A 16,856-nucleotide genomic window follows, 5' to 3' on the forward strand; every position below is an offset into this window, starting at 1 on the left:
GACAGTAGCTATGATGGGGAAGCTGGTGGTTTTCTGCTTTCTGGCCCTGAAGGCCTCACCTCTGCTATCATCTGGAAGCTGATGGTGAAGGTTTGTTATTCTTGTCAGGAGCCGCTTCCAGAGATCTAAGGAATGTAGCCGGTAATGGGCAGCTGGCATCAATTTAGCGCTGTGGGATGGTCAGGCTGACAGAGTGGTCTGGCTGTGCCTGCCCTCCCCTCCTCCGTGAGGAGTGGGTTTACACCAGAGAAGGCTGCTGCTGCCGCTGTCTATTTCTGGCAACCAAGGCATGGCAGAGATGCAGGCTACCTCCTGCTGTTGAGAGGAAATGACATAAATACTCCACAGAATACCTTTTGGGGCTGGGATGTGTATGCATGGGTGACAGCTCCCAGCCTGCCTTCCCTGCAAGGTTCTGTACATGGAGAAAGATTAATGGCCTTAGCTTGAAATCAGACAGAGGTGTGTTAATGAAAAACCCATCTCAATGCAAAACCAAGGGCATACTCTGGCTTTGCCGTGTGTGTGTGTGTGTGTGTGTGTGTGTGTTCGTGTGTGTTCTTTTTGCAGTGTATCCTGAAAGCAACGGGGAGGGTCTCTTCCCTCATTTGTAAAGCCTGTTGAGCTGGATAGCAGGAACTTTCTGGAATTTCTTGAGGGAGGTTCCTGGAGAGTGTGTGAGCAATGAGGAGTTGCGTTGAAGAGGACCAGAGCTTGTTGGCTTTGCCCTCATGAGGAGTCAAGAGGGAGCTCTGCACAGACTCCCGAGCTAGTACATTAGCCCACTCACCTTGAGGATAGTGTAGTTGTTGTCACTGCCGTGTTCCCTCTGTGGTCATGAGGCAAGAGGAACACTGATGGGGGCCGCCTGGCTGGCTCAGTCGTTAAGCGTCTGCCTTCGGCTCAGGGCGTGATCCTGGAGTCCTGGAATCGAGCCCCACATCGGGCTCCTCCTCTGGGAGCCTGCTTCTTCCTCTCTCACTCCCTCTGCTTGTGTTCCCTCTCTCTCTGGCTGTCTCTCTCTCTGTCAAACAAATAAAATCTTAAGAAAAGAAAAAAAAAAAGAGGAGCACTGATGTTCCCTGCCTGTGTAGCTGGCATCTTTTCTGGCATGACAGTCACTCTGGATTTTACACGAAGAAGGGTTTTAACAACTGGGTATGTTTTAGTCTTCTAGTTGGTGCTTGCTAAGTTACAAAGATCTTGTCCTGTGGAGCTTACTCTATTGAGCTGATTAATTTAAAAAAAAAAAAGGAATTTTGGATACTGGTCAAGTAGTCTCACCTGCCTCCAAGCCTGCAGTCTTCATTCTGATGTATTATACTCCATTTCTTCGCATGCACCATTAGAAGGTAGAACGATCTCATGGGAACTTGGCCAGTCTTTACTACACTGTGTAAGCCACTGGCTGCCTTCCATAGTGTGAGGGGTCTCTGCCCACTGGGTTAGTGCCTTTGCAGTCAGAGCAAACTAAACAGACCAATTCCCTCCCTGTTGTCCTTCTCTAGGCCCAGTGGGGCAAGTTGTTTTGGAGAAGTCTCTGACACTGGCTGCCTACTCCTTCCCCCTCCCTGCAGGATCTGCAGGATTTAGCAGAATTTAAAAGTATCCAAGGCTTAGAGGCAAGATCTCCATAAGCATGAAAATGACCATCCTTGTAGGTCACTGTTTTGGTCCTTGCTCTCATCACTGGTCTCACAAACAGGTCTTTTATTCCTAGTCTTTGAACATACCAACCCTTTTTGAGCAAAACAGCCGTATCAAAAACATAAGCACATCACCAGAAAGTAAAACCAGCCAACTTCTAGCAGAGAAACTGCTAAATGCCTGATTTCTCATCATCCCATAGCTGAGTGTGGTTAAATTGAATGGCTTTCCCACCCTTTCTTGATGCTTCCAAATATATTAGTTCACTTTTTTCAGAAATATTTTAGTGCAATCATAATCTACCTATAGAAAGCAGGTAAGATAAGGACACTTCTAGGAACTGCATTTAAAACAGCCATAGCAAAACAAGTTCTATAGCTGATGTACCTCAGTTATTTTTTTTTATTTTTTAAGATTTATTTATTTGAGAGAGAGTGTGAGTGGGGGGAGGGATAGAGGAAGAGAGGGAGAGAATCTCAAGCAGACTTCCTGCCAAGCATGGAGCCTTACTTAGGGCTTGATCCCAGGACCCTAAGATCATGATCTGAGCCAAAATCAAGAGTCAGATGCTCAACTGACTGAGCCACCCACGCACCCCGATACCTTGGCTATTTGATTTGGTTGTCACCAAATCATATTTTGAGTATCAACTTCATTTTGTCAGGATGTAGGTGCAAAATGGCCAATGCTGGGTGTGTGTGCATTGACTTTTAAGTGTACTGGGTGGGACTGATGGGTTGAAATCCCTTCCACTGGAGCAGAAATCTGATCGGGAGGATCACTGAGAAATTTCTTAAGGAAACTTACTTGAAATGCAGTGCCCTTCCCCCCAAACTAAAGGAGCTAAGAGAGGTTTCATTTAAACAGTAATAAACAAAGGATTTGTAAAGCACAAGCTGTTTTATAGTCTGACATTCCAACTTTCTTAAATAAAAACTTTTGCTTTTTCACATCTATTTAGATGTCAAGAATGTCTCTGCCTTTTGCTTAGGATAACACCAGACGCAGTAATATGCTCTGAGTGAGAGAGATATTATGCCAGCATAGGCAGTATTTTCTAATCAAAGGTTTTTTTAAATGAACATATGTTTTGCTTGGTACCTTATGATATTAATAAAAATATAAAGTTGCCTAGTAAAATAATTGTTTTGATAAATATTTTGAGTGGTGCGCTTAAGATTAATGTTTTCATCAAAATGTAAAAGCCAGTTTCAAAACTTTTTGCCCATTTTTTCCCCCAGTGGGGTTGTGCAACCCAATGAAAATATTTATAAATGTTTGCAGAAGAGTACTTTTGTTTTAAAGAGAATGCAAATGCTTTATGTGGAAACACAAAGAACGGCCATAATTAAGGTAATAGAGATTCGGTTAAAAATAGGAATGGAAAAGACATTCTTGTGAAATACCCCTTGAGCCCCATGGAAGAGAGTATCGTGCCTCCTTGGGAACCATGTTTCAAGTACTGTAGTATTACTATAGTGTACCGATCACAAGAATGGTAAATACTTTGTGGTTAACCAAATCATAGAGGCCTGCTGGTTGGAAGGGCTCAGCATTCATGTAGCCCAGCTTCCCACTCAGTACTTGGTTTCCTCTCTAGCTTGCCTGTCGAATGGTACTTCCCCACCCTGTGTGAACCGCTGGTGATAGGGTGAACTCCCTGCTCTCCAGCCAACCCTCTGCATTTTTTGGAGAGCTCGAGTTGTTAGAAAGCGCCTTCTAACCCTGAGTCACCATGAATTTGTTGCTCCCTGTCTGCCAAGGAGTTTGTGCCAGTGCCCACATGAGGCCGCCTGAAGCTCCTTAAGGATAGATGCCCAGTGTCCCTTTAAGACTTTTTCCCCTGGGAGGGCCTCGCTCCGCTTTGGGGCCTGGACTCCCAGCTGTCTGACAGCTTCCCTGCCCCGTTCTCAATACTCTAGGGTTGGGCAGTGCCCTGGGGTGATTGCTTCATTTCTGCCAGCCGAGCCACCTCTGTTCGGACTACCTTCTGCTGGTACTTTGTTGAGCTTATTACCACGTTTTCTTTGGACTGCTGCCAGTGCTCACCTCTTCCAACTTTGGGTCCTTGAAATGTCTAAATGGACTACGGTATGTGTTTTTGAGCAGTTTTGACTCTCTTCTTGGTGCAGGTCCTTTACTGTGCTAAGTATACTTTCTGAGGTAGTGAGGAAAGGAGTGTTTGTGTCTGGGCCTTGCGTTGTGGACCTGCCCCCACCCCACTCTCATCCTCGAGTCTGCGCCCTCTGAGTTTGGCTGTTCAGCTTGGGAAATTCATCTCTGTAATTTAAACAGAAATTTGAAGTTGCCGTTTCAAGTTTTTCTTTTGGTTGGTAAGGGAAGTTGAAAGTGGTAATGTGATAAATATAGTAAAAAAAAAAGAAAAATGCAGATAATTCTTCACTGTTTAGGGGTTTATTTCAGATTTGGGTTTTTTGGTGGGTTTTTTTTTTTTTTGAGTATTTACAGCTTTCATTTGAACAAATTTGCCTTTGGATATGTTGGAATTTTTTTTCTTGTTACAGCAGATTTGGTAGGGAAAGTGCTTATAATACTCTTGGAAGATGAGAAAATTTTAAAATTTATTAATGAGATGTTTATTGTCTGCAATGTGCTAGGTATCATACCTAGGGATACATTGATAAAGAGAGAAATGCCTAATAGTTCATGGAGAATATAGTATATAAGGTGAGGTAGTCATTTAACAAATAATCACACGTCATTATTTAAACGCTATAGGTACGTGCTCTGAGGAAAAGACACTAAGGAGAGCATATAACAGGAGGCCTCGGGTTGGGATGGGGAGCCTCAGAGGAGCCTTCCTAGAGAAAGTGATGTTTAGGCTGACCTGGTTCTGTTGTCCCAATCTTTAAAAGCACAGATTATTAAAAGATAATGGTTCTGTTGCTAATGAGGTCAGAAAGCCTTCCTTGATTACAGGATCCTTTTTGGATGGGCGTAAGTGTGTGATGGCATGAAAGACAGCATCAGAGTTCACTCAGACATCCCTAAATACCCAGCCCCTGCTGGGGTCCCCAGCCCCTGATTTTCTCTCTGCACAGAATCAGAATGCTAACAGAATGTATTGCCTCCAGCTCTCCCATTTGCCCTGCCATCCTGTTCATTCTTTACTCTGTTGCTGAGTTTGGCAAAAGAACTTCTTTGAAAGCATTTGGAAACAGGATAAACAAAGTGCATGCTATGTTGTAGATATTTTGGAAAGTAGAAAACTGGTTATTAATAACATATTTCAAGGAGATGAAAGTCTAGGCTTGATTTTGTTCAGGCGAGGAGTTCAAAAATGCAATTTCCAAAATCATATCGCTAGGGAGCTTTTAAAGAGAATACTCTGGATTCTCTCATTCTTGTTCTTTTAAGCCTATTTTCTGCTGTTGAGGGAAGAAGGAAAGTTGCTGGTTTCCTTTGCTCTTGAACCTGATTAAGGACTTGACCAGCTGAGACCTCATTCTCATTTTGAAGTGATTGGAACAATAGTAAATTTGAATTGCAGGCCCATGGCCCTGTAGCTTTGGATAGGCCATGAGAAGTTTGGTGGGGTGCTGGGATGTTGGCTCAGTTGGTCAGATTATGGCCTGGCACTGTGGTAGATGTACTTACTTGTGTTTGGTCACCTATGATGCATACATGCTCTTTGTTAGATATCAGAGAACTCCTCTATGATTCTAAACTTCGGGGAACATTTTACACACCGTGGCTCCTTTTTCTCATTTGTCAGTGTTTAAATATTCTGGAAAGCCAAATGGATCTCCGCATTTACTTTAACTGACCTTTGTTAGCCAAACTTCACATCGAGCACCTTTGGAATCAAGCTTTTTGAAAGTAACGTGCAGAATTCTAATGGATTTCAGCCTGTATAAATTGTTAAACGTTGTTGTTTTAAAAGTTCCTTCAAATTGATCAGATTTAAACAAATTTTAGTAATAGAGGTTTGATCATGTTAAAATGATAATTATATGAATGTTTTTCCTGGAATGAATGTCACTTCTCCTTTTCAAGTATCATAGCCCAACCTTCATTCATTTTGTTCATTTGAAAGGTTACAGAGTTCTAAGTAAGTTTGGGAAACATTTACCAAGCATACACAGGGGAAGGGCTTGCTGCTGAAGCGTTAACCCAAGCAATGAGAATTGTTGAACTGTTCTCTGAGAAAATTTAACTACTAATATTTAAACCTTTGGAAATTTGGATATTAGACATGCCTAGGACTTAGGTCATTTTGCAAAGGTGAATGATTCTTAAAGGGCAATGATTCTTAAAGGGGAATTATTCTTAAAACATTATGTATTTAAATATTTATAATAAATATGCAAGATATGCTTATTAATAACTTAATATATTAATATACTATGTATGTAAATTACATATTTAAATTTATCATAGTATATTAATATTATTAATATAATATTAATTTGTTGCAATATATTAATATTAATAATCTATATAATATATATACCCCAAATGAGATTATGAAATTAGTGATTATTCCATTCCTATTCAAATATGACCTGTGTCATTCTGCAACATTTGAAAACAAACTTCTTGCAAAAATTCATCCTTTCTTAAATGAAACTGAGTGAAGACAAGTTTGCCCCTTATGTAACACTGAGAATTTTATCGGGGTCCAAGCTACATATTGTGTGGGCAGGAAGAAGCATTGTGTTTCAGAGTTACATTGCTCTGGAGTTCCACAGCTTCTACCACCTGCCATTTTACTTCATAACTGTTTTTGAGCACCAGCTGTGGCTTAAGCATGATGCTGGTGCTGGTGGTATAAAACTGAACAGAACAGAGAGGATCCTGGCCCTCGTGGAGCTTAGGGTATGTGCGTGTGTGCCGCATTCATTTCCTATAGTGTTGCTTTTCAGTGCTGCTTGACATATTTCCTTCATTTGATCGCTATTCCAGGTTGTAGAGGTAACGCATTTTCACTTGATAGATTTGCAGAGAATTTTGGCACTGGGCTACTCTAGAAGAAAAAGTCAGCTTTCCAAATAGAAAGCACATTATTGCTTCTCTATTGTTTGGGCACACATGATACTGACTTATGAAATTTCACAAATAAGAATCCAGTGAAATGTCAAACTCACTGAAATTCAGGATCAGCATTTTGGCAGGCAATACCATTAGGCCTATATTGTAATGTAATTTAAAACTATCTGGGAATAAGAGTAAGACCAAAATAGTTATTTATAGTAGCTCAGAAACCCCACACTGGTCATCGGATCATGATGTTAGGTCTGCATTGAGTTAATGATTTCAATTTTAATTGCTTCTCTCTGTCAGGAGAACAAAAACAAGTTTGGCCTTTAACTGTCAATGAGGACAGCCATATATTTAGTAGAAATTACTGAATTTTTTTGTTTGATTCAAGTTAGGTGATTTGGAGACTTATAGACATTGGAAAAGCTAATCTTTCTCATATAGTCTAAAATAAAGCTAGTCTAAAATAAAGCTAGTCTAAAAAAATTTTAGGGCTTGCAAATTTATATTTAGAATCTAAATGGTATCATAGGCAGCCAAAGAAAAGATATAAGGTACTTCGTTTAAAAACTTAATGTACAAATAGTAAAAGAGAATAAATTTCTATTCTGTATATTAAGAATTTTCCTTTCATTTAAGGCACCCAAATAATAATTCTGTTTATAATTCTGTTTTACTGTGCATTTTACCCTATAAAATGGAGGAAGGTCAGAGAGATGCCTTGTTTCCTCCCTACATTATACTCCTCTTTGTTGGAGAAATCTGTTCTTGGTCATTGTGTAATATGTTATTAAGTCATAGTGATGGATTCTTTTTAATAGATTGCTTTAAAAAAATGAATTATGGTCAGTGTATTGTTTGCTAGTGAAATATTTTAAAATAATTAATTTCCTTTATAATAAGGGTTAATTTTGCTCCTCCAAAGAGTAGAGCCTGGCTTAACATGCCCATATTAAAAAAGAAAATTTGTCCCTAGGACTTTGTTCATTAAACTAGAATCAGCCTTCTATGGGCATCTTTCACCTGTGTTGGAAAGAGGTTATTTCTGAATATTAGAAATGAAGGTGTCTTTGTCCCTTTGGGCTGTAATGACAAAATACCATAGATAAACAACAGACATTTATTTCTCATGGTTGTGGACCCTGGAAGGTCCAAGATCAGGGTGCTGGCTGATTTGGTGTCTGGTGAGGTTAAGTGTAGACGTTGCTTTAAAAAAAATTAATAAATAAAGTAGGGCTAATAATATTATCTACCTCTCAAAAAGTTGCTGGGAAGGAATGAATGAAAAAGCAAGTAAAGCACTATGCCCACACAAAGTAAGCCAGCATGAAAATTAAACTATTTTAAATACAATTTACATTTTCTTTGGTTGTTAGACTTATCAACTTTCTGTATTTTATTTTTTTTTTAAAGATTTTATTTATTTATTTGACAGAGAGACAGCCAGCGAGAGAGGGAACACAAGCAGGGGGAGTGGGAGAGGAAGAAGCAGGCTCCCAGTGGAGGAGCCCGATATGGGACTCGATCCCGGATCCCGGATCCCGGAACGCCGGGATCACGCCCTGAGCCGAAGGCAGACGCTTAACGACTGCGCTACCCAGGCGCCCCAGCTTTCTGTATTTTAAAGATTAGGTTGAGTTCTTGTGGCTCAGGATTCAGAGGTGACAAAGATATTATAGATGTTAGGCTCAGCTGTGTGACATGACCTAGTTGTTTAACTCTTTGGGCCCCAGCTTCCCCATTTCATTAATTAAGATAGAAAACAAGTTGGTTGAAACATCAAATATGGCCATAACCCTAATAAATGTAAATGGATTATGTTTGCCCACAAAATGACAGAAACACTTGGATTAGATTTAAAAAATAAGAGACATAACTAAAACCTAAAACAAAATAGAAGGCGAAATAGTAGAATGGAAAAAATATACCAGGCATATATTACTATTAATAAATGAGTAAATGTGTGAATAGGGAGAAAATAGGCTCTTTCAACAGCCCACCAAGAAGATAAAATAATTATAATTTGTATGTATCCAGGGAATTATAAGCAAAATTTGAAAAATCCACACTCACAGTGGGAGATTTTAACCCATTCTGTCACTGATAAATAAAAACAGACAAAAGTTAGCATCAAGTATTTGAGGACCACCTATGTTAACAACGGTTAATTATTAAACAGGTCTCTGAGCATACTTCCTCTCAGAATGCTCTGAGTCTATGAATTTTAGCTAGTTTGTACAGCTGTGTCTTGCTTTTTGTATAGTTGATGTGTTTCTGTAAAGCTGTAAGTCAACTGGTAGTTTTAGAAGTTAATGATACTGGGGTGCCTGCCTGGCTCAGTCAGTAGAGCATGTGACTCTTGGCCTCAGGATCATGAGTTCAAGCCCCATTTTGGGCATAGAGCTTACTTTTAAAAAAAAGTGAATGATACTTTTATGAAGGACTGGGTGCCTGACTTTGTTAGAACTGATCGTTTATGTCTTGATTTTGTTAGCAGAGAACTCTCAATATTTAAGATGGACTCTTGGGCCTTATTGTGAATCTGAATAACAATAGGTTAGTTGGGTTTATCCATCCCTGTGGTTTCTTCCTGATATTTCTCTTTGTTGGCCATTTTATTCATGCTGCAGAATGCCACCGTGAGCACATTGCAAATAGGGTGTGGCTCGAGTCTTAAGTTTTTGGAGTCAGAATAGTTGAGAGGATTGAGGCAGTTCTCGCCTGGGTCTCTCCCTGGAAATTGTCAGACCCACAGCTTGATGCCTTCAAAGTCCCTGAGCAGAATTTTTTAAAAGATAGCACACCAGCAGTCCCGCCTGTGCTTTTTCAGGTCTTTTATGAGTAAAGTGGGAGGGTTTTAAGTGTTTTCAGAACATTTGGGTCTGTGGCTTCTGCCAAAATAATTGTTAGCATATGGTTTTCTTCCTCAAAAAGGATTGGCAAATGTTAGTTGCCTTTTTCATTTTAATTTAATTTATTAGAGCCTTTAATTAAAATTGGTTATTAAGAAGGTGTATGTTTGTGTGTGTGTGTGTGTAGTGCCAGTGAAAATCCCATTTATTTTCTACTTGTTTCTTTACTTTCTGAAACCTGAGTAGTTCGGACAAAAAAATAAACTCTTTTGATGGGTTAGACCTAAATTAAGAAGGGAAACCTAAGTGTTAATCTGTACATGGAGAAGCACTTATTAAATCTGTGTTTACGTTCATCAGCAGCCTAGTCTAAAATTGTGACTTCCTTGAAAGCAGAGTGCCCAGGAGATCTGTGGAGCTCCAATGAGAAGTGTTTTGGCCTTGGTGCCTGATGGGGATAGTACCAGAGCAGCAGCTTGAATTGACGTTGCCCTGTGCCCTCACCTTCTAGACCTTCACCTACCAGTCTCCCACCCACCCAGCCAGCCACAAATAAATAATGAGCAAGCACTTAATGTTTCTGAGTGCCCCACTAGGAGTTGAGAAGATGTAAGAACAATATGATGGGAACATGACCTCGAGAGCCTATGGCCTAGTGACAATAAGTAAATAGAAGTTCTGTACTTACGAAACAGTCTTATAATGCTAAGTGATCATTCAGCAGTGTCTAAGATGTCTGGGAGGGAAGACCTATTCAGGGTTATCTAAGGTTGTCTTAATTCAGACCAGAAGGTGGTGGTGGTAACTGATAAGAGGTAGCTTCAGTAAGGTGATACCTAAGCTAGGATTTGCGGGGAGAGGAAAAAGCTGTTTCCAGGTCGTTTGGAGGTAAGTCAAGAGCCTGACTTTTTTCCCTTAGAAGCTACAAGAGCTTAGGACAGGAATATTGAGACCAGGCTGGAGAGCGGGTCAGAGTCCCCTCGTAAAGAGTCCCCTTCTTCAGAGCTTTCTGGGCATTATTCTGAAGGCATGGGCCTTGGTGGGTTTTAGTCACAGGAATGAAATGATTGGACTTACATTTGAGAAAGGTCCCTCTGGTGGCAACGTCAGGGAAAGGGTAGGGATTATAACTGGAGGTGAGTTGCTGGAAAAAGAAAAAAACTGTTGCTTGAGCTAACTCCTGATTGTCAGGAGGTACGAGCAGCCTTGGGGGCTGAAGATGGGAGAAGAGGGAGACATGAGGGAGGACTGCAAGGTGTCTAGCTGAGGTAACGGGGAGAAAGGAGGGTGCCATTCAGTGAGGGAGTGATGCGAAGGAAACGGGGCCTGGAGGGAGGAATTATGGGTTTAGTTTTAGATACTGACCTGGTTATCCTTAGGACCCCTGCACTTAGCTGACCAGGGAGCAGCTGACAGCATAGAAGAGGAGCCAAAGATTGGAGGGTGGGTAGCATCACCAAGGGAGATTTTACACAGAAACAGAAGAGGGCAGTGGAAGGAAACGTGGAGGTAACTGTAAAGAGCAAAAACCTGTGCATTTATCTCCTACCTGTGTCACATGGAAAACATTGGTACCTCAGGAAGTAAACAGATAACGATGTTTTCCCTCGGGCTTTGCCAGGTATTGATTTATGGGATTTTAATCAATAAAGAGGTGAACTAATAGAGTACTACTGAAACTTGGAAAGGTAATGTTCTGGCTTTTTTCTTGATGGTTATGACCTCGTAGTGTAGCACATGCAAGAGGTGTAGAGACCTACTTGCCTTCTGGGTCTAGGGTAATCATTTCCTGATCTGTTTCTGTTTTGGTCTGCCAGTTTGAAGAAATAAAATTATCTTATCGAAGCAGAAAATGATGAACCTTTGGAATTTTTTTGTATCTTTTGGAAAATTCCAGTTTATAGGATGTAGGGTTAGAGAAGAATAATTTGGTGGAGGGCTCTTGGCTTACATATGCCTTGTTTTCACACACACACACACACACACACACACACACACACACACACACACACACTTAGGGCAAGGAAGGTAGGTATGCATTTTTAACGATCTTCCCAAAACCTAGCCACAGAAACATGGGTATTATTCATATCACCCTTAGGATATTATTGATTTTTATTCATTCAGGGATTATTTAATGAGTTCCTGCTGTGGTGATCAAGTCAGTCAGAATCTGGGCACTTAACTGAGCCCATTGGGTCAATGAGAACCATTCTCTGGGAGAGAAGATTATCTTGTTTCACGCCAACTTTCTACAGTCCTCCGATACTTTCCAAATGGCGGACCCACCAGGCAGAGTTCCAGGATAGCCAGCTCTCCACTCTTCTCTCCTCCTAATCTCCCCACAGCCATTTAAGAAGTACAGATTACTTCACTGGCTGTGGGGACACATGGCTGATAGCACCTTGGGAAAATCTAGCCCTTTATAGATAACCTGCTGGAGACACCTCCCTGTGTGATATAAACTGTCCTCTCAGCGGCACTTGTTGAAGTAGGTTGGGGGATAATGGTGTTCACAGCATGCTGGGGCTTTTGGAATCCCCGTGCTCTGGGCACACATTCACATCTTTCCTTGACTCTGACTTTTCCTTTACCCTTAGGTTACTCCGTTGTTGCTATTGAATACCTAGAAGCGCCCTTTCACTGTGGCCCTGGTGGGGTTTGGGATGTTTTGCTTTAGCATTGCCCTAGGAAAAAAAAATTCCATTATAAAAAATCAGCTGTTTGATAAGGATATTATCTTAAAACAGGTGGAGCATATTGAAGAAAAAAATGACCCTGATATCCATGTTCTTAGACACTCAAGTGAAACAACTGAATAAAAAGAATAACTGATAGCATTGATGTTTCTTTTGTACACAGACTTTCGCTTCCCACTTTCTTCTTTAAGGAAAAATGGGGTTGTTAAAGAACAAACACGATTAAAGAAGAATTTTTAGGACAAAATGTGCTTATGTGGTTTGAACGACTTATTTAAAGCTTAGGGAAAGGATTAGCGCTTGCTTGTTGAGAAATCTGTGGAAAGCAGTCACTGATCTGGGGATAAGTCAGTGGTAGGAAGAGGGACGTATGGGGGAAACGGTGGGTGTTGGGCTTAGTCAGGAGTCAGGTGTGGAGGGAGTTGGAGCCGCAGTTGGTGGCTGCCCTGGAGGCCCCAGTGTGGCTTGTTCTCATCGGTCAGCAGGTGGCACCAAATAGCCAGCACGAATTCCGAGAGTTGCGTAGTGTTTAGATTTCACCTTGGGTTGGGTTAAATTGCCCTTTCTCTACTTGCAGAAATTTGGAATTCATAGCACCTTCACATTTTTTTTTTTTTCTGTAGAGCTGGCATCCTCCAAGGCTGAATTTTGTGAAAGTGTTTGGTATTGATGTAGTTATGAAAACTAACCACCTCCAAGGTCAAATGGTACATGACTTGATTGACTTTTCTTCTTTTGAAGGGGATTATGACTCAGTGTTAAAAGCGACAAACAGTAAGATCAATATAACATTCTTACTGGCTTAGGTTTCTGTCATTTTTTTGTGTTTTTATGAAACCTGGTAAATGCATTGCTAACGTAGGTGTTAAAATTAATCTACTGATAAGTTTATATTGTTGGGATTGATTATGTCTACGTGATTGGTATCCAGGATTTTACTCCCATCCAAGTGCTGTGTTTGAGCTACGGTGGGTGATTATATGGGTCATTGACTTCCTCATTCCTCCGACAAGCTATCCTTCTCCACATAAAGTCTTTCTTTGCCTGGAATGCTATTTCTCTTGACCTGGGTGTGACCTGTTCCTTTTTGACGGTGAGATCTCACTTTAAATACTGACTCAGAGAGGCTTTCCCTGACCACCAGATCTGAAATAGAAAATAGTCTCAATCCCTTTCTCTTTCTTTCTTAAATTGAGATATATTTGATGTACAATGTTATCTAAGTTTAAGGCAATCAGCATGTTGATTTGATATGTTTCTGTATTGCAACGTGATCACCACTGTAGCATTAGCTAATGTGTCTGTCCCATCACGTAATTAGCATTTTTTTTCTTTGTGGTGTGAATAGTAAGATCTAGTCTCTTAGCAATGTTGAAGTTTATAATACAGTGTGGTCGATTATGACTCTATTGCCTCACTCCACTTTTTTATTTTCTTTCAACTATTTTGCCTTCTCTTGTGTGCTTTTTGTCTGGCTCCTCCTACAAGGCCGTAGGCTTCCCCGGAGCTCAGTCCTTATCTTGTTTACTGTTATCCCCAGCATCTGAAACCGTGCTGAGCACCTCGTAAGTCCTCAGTACATTCCAGTTCAGTGGATGCATCATAGCTGTCTTGAAAAGGGAAGAAACTCTATTTAAAGCTAAATTCGGGGCGCCTGAGTGGCTCAGTCGTTGAGTGTCTGCCTTCGGCTCAGGGCGTGATCCCAGAGTTCTGGGATCGAGCCCCACATCAGGCTCCTCCGCTGGGAGCCTGCTTCTTCCTCTCCCACTCCCCCTGCTTGTGTTCCCTCTCTCGCTGGCTGTCTCTCTCTCTGTCAAATGAATAAATAAAATCTTTAAAAAATAAAAATAAAAAATAAAGCTAAATTCTCATAATTCTCTGAGGGCATTTTGATAAAGTGAAGGTAGCAGTGGACCAAAAGTTGAGGCCCAGGTTCTTCTTTCTTGTTTGTTCCTGTAAAATACCGTGCCTTGGGTAGGTCCCTGAGAGCTGGGTATTGGTCATAGAATTTGTAAATAACAGCAATATAAATCATGCAGTTGTTCCTTATTGAGCCTCTGCTGGGCATTGCAACTGTCCTTGGTGACTTACGTTTACTATCTCATTTGATCTTAGGCATCTGTTTTCTAATAGGAAAATGGGATATTTAGGTGAAACAGTCTATTCTTTTATATACCATTTTATGAATTTCCAGGAGAAGCTAAAAGGTTATAGTTTATGGTGGTACAGAGTAGAAATGAATGAGTTCATTCAGAAGCCCCAAGTAGGTATTCGTCCAGCTCCGATAAAACTTAAAAATTGCAAAGCTTAAACTTTACAAAGAGGGAAGAAACCCACCCTGGATTAGGTGTCTGCCATCTCATTCAATCCTCACACGGAGGCTCTCTTTCCTTTTTAATGGTCAGGGAAACTGAGGCTCAGAGGTGTTAAGTACCCTGGCCAAGGTCATACCCCTGTTATGAGGCAGTGCTAAAGTTCAAAACAATCTTCGATTGACTCCAAAAATCTGTTCTGGATTTGTTTTAGCTTCTACTCACCTTTAACCCAGCAGGTTTCATGGGAACACAGCGTGCTTCAGATGTCTAAATCGGGTTTTCTTTCTCTTTCTCACAGAACTCTAAGAAGGAGCTGATGTGGAGGAGCAGCTGAGACAGTTCAAGATGACGACCACAGTAGCCACAGACTATGACAACATTGAGATCCAACAGCAGTACAGCGATGTCAACAACCGCTGGGACGTGGATGACTGGGACAACGAGAACAGCTCCGCGAGGCTCTTTGAGCGGTCCCGCATCAAGGCTCTGGCAGGTAAGTCTCGTGGTGCCCTGTTACAGAGGCCCAGCGGCCCTTATAGCTCCCCTTAAAATCACCTGCCCTGTCTGCCCTACAAGAAGGTCAGTTCACCTCTACTTAAATATGTCCCAGGAGGGCAAACTGACCATTGCATAAGATGGCCAACTCCATATTTGGAGAGCTGTCCATCCTAAGGCCAAAATGAGTGATTTTTTGAGCTGCCCTAGGTTTGTAAGAATTCTGTTATTTTTGACTCCTCTTATGTTTCAAAATAATGCAGCATACTGGACTATATACAGAAAAATATACAAATTAGCCTGTGTGCTTAGTTCCTGTGATATATTGGTTGATCTGACTTGTTACAGTAGTAGAGTACTTACTTTGAGTGACCAAGGGGAGTGAGTATCACATGCAAGTAGATGTAACAATGCAATGGCTTAATCTGGTAAGGGCACATTTAATGCTACAACAGGTAAGTTTGCCATCAATTCATTAAAATTAGCAGGAACACACCCTTACTTTGTGATTCCTCACTCCCTTGTTGCTGTTGAATGCTTAGAACACACTCTCACCCTAACCCTGGTAGGGGTGGGCAGTGTCTTGCCCTAAAATTGCCCTGAAAATCTAGAAAGGATTTCATCATGATGAAGACTCAGCAGTACTGAATATATGTAAACCAGAGGTCAAACTGGAGTGTGTTTGAGGTCTTGCATCTGAACTTTGAAATTTCAGATGTCTAAATGGTTTCCAAATGAGAAAAGTAGGTTAATGATTTTTTTTTCTTAATGTCTTTGATTATTACCCGTAAATCATTGCCATGTAAGCCAGGTAAGTTTACCATTAATTGTTCAGATAGCTGACTTTTCTTGTTACCTTTATGGTGTAATTTGATTATGATGCATGTATCGTTCAGACTTCTCTTGATTGTAAGCAAAAGAAAACCTAACCCAAAGTGGTTTAAATGATAAAGAGAATGTATTGTCACATTGAAGACAAATTTTGCCTTTAAGCAAGACTTACTCCTGGACTTAAATGGTATGACCAGGGCCCAGTTTCTTTCTCTACATTTTTTGGCCTTATAGTTCCAAGATGGCTGCCCCAGGTCCCAGATCTGCCTATAAGGATATCCAGGAGAAAAGAGTACCTTTGCTGCCCCAGTACTTTTACCATGGCCCTCGGAGCAGTCTCACTGGCCTGATTGATCCTGACTTGGGCCAGAGGCCTCCCTCAGAATCTGTCTCCAAGTGGAGTCAGAGAAGAGGATATGCTGATTGACATCAGCTAATTGACATCAGCTAATCAGGACGCACTTCTGGAGTGAGGGGGGTTGTGGGGTGAGGTGGGTAGGGTTCAGTCCCATCTGAACAGCTTGGCTAGAAAATTGGAATATAACAGGAAGGAGGAAGAGAGAAATGGGTACTGAGGATGCAGCCAACTAAATGCTGTAGGAAAATTCTCCTTAGGATAACTTGTCTCTTGAGTGGTGGTGATTTAGTGATCTTTCTTGAGCTTGCCTAATTTGAGGGCATAAATGAATGATTAACCAGGTAGTCACTCTAGAACTGAAGATTTTCTAGCTTATTCATTAACAGGGAACCTTATGGAAACCTTGATCCTGGCTTGTGCCAGTGGATCAATTTGTACTTTAATCTCTTACGTCTTTTTCTTGAATCTGCATTTAAGTCTTTAGATCAGTATGATATTGGTGGCCAGTTACCTTTGATCATGAGTCATTTACTTTCTGGTTCTAGGCTACTACGTATTACCTCCCTTATAAGGAAAATTGTACCTGCAATTGTAGAGTAGTTCCTTGCTCTTTGTGTCTGATCTTTACTGCAGTTCCAGGGGAGATCCCCAGCTGTCC

At 41.0% G+C, this 16,856-nt stretch overlaps 1 protein-coding gene and 1 long non-coding RNA gene across 3 annotated transcripts in view; one reads left to right on the top strand and one right to left on the bottom strand.

Annotated features, from left to right (window-relative positions):
* The window catches only part of SPTBN1 (spectrin beta, non-erythrocytic 1), a 190,345-nt gene that overhangs the window by 36,255 nt on the left and 137,234 nt on the right, over nucleotides 1-16,856 (top strand). For both annotated transcript variants that reach the window (XM_045787980.2, XM_087863401.1), the window contains exon 2: nucleotides 14,813-15,007. In XM_045787980.2, the coding sequence (XP_045643936.1) occupies nucleotides 14,860-15,007 (148 nt within the window). In that variant the 5' untranslated portion in view covers nucleotides 14,813-14,859. The remainder of the gene's footprint in view (nucleotides 1-14,812; nucleotides 15,008-16,856) is intronic.
* On the bottom strand, nucleotides 790-14,815 carry LOC148109647 (uncharacterized). The gene is made up of 2 exons (XR_015725187.1): nucleotides 14,737-14,815; nucleotides 790-1,024 (listed from the first exon to the last, which is right to left on the bottom strand). It is a non-coding gene; the product is annotated as an uncharacterized LOC148109647 (long non-coding RNA).

Source organism: Ursus americanus, chromosome 7, assembly GCF_024610735.1.
Source record: "Ursus americanus isolate L20-20 chromosome 7, mUrsAme1.1.p, whole genome shotgun sequence".
Lineage (NCBI taxonomy): Eukaryota > Metazoa > Chordata > Mammalia > Carnivora > Ursidae > Ursus > Ursus americanus.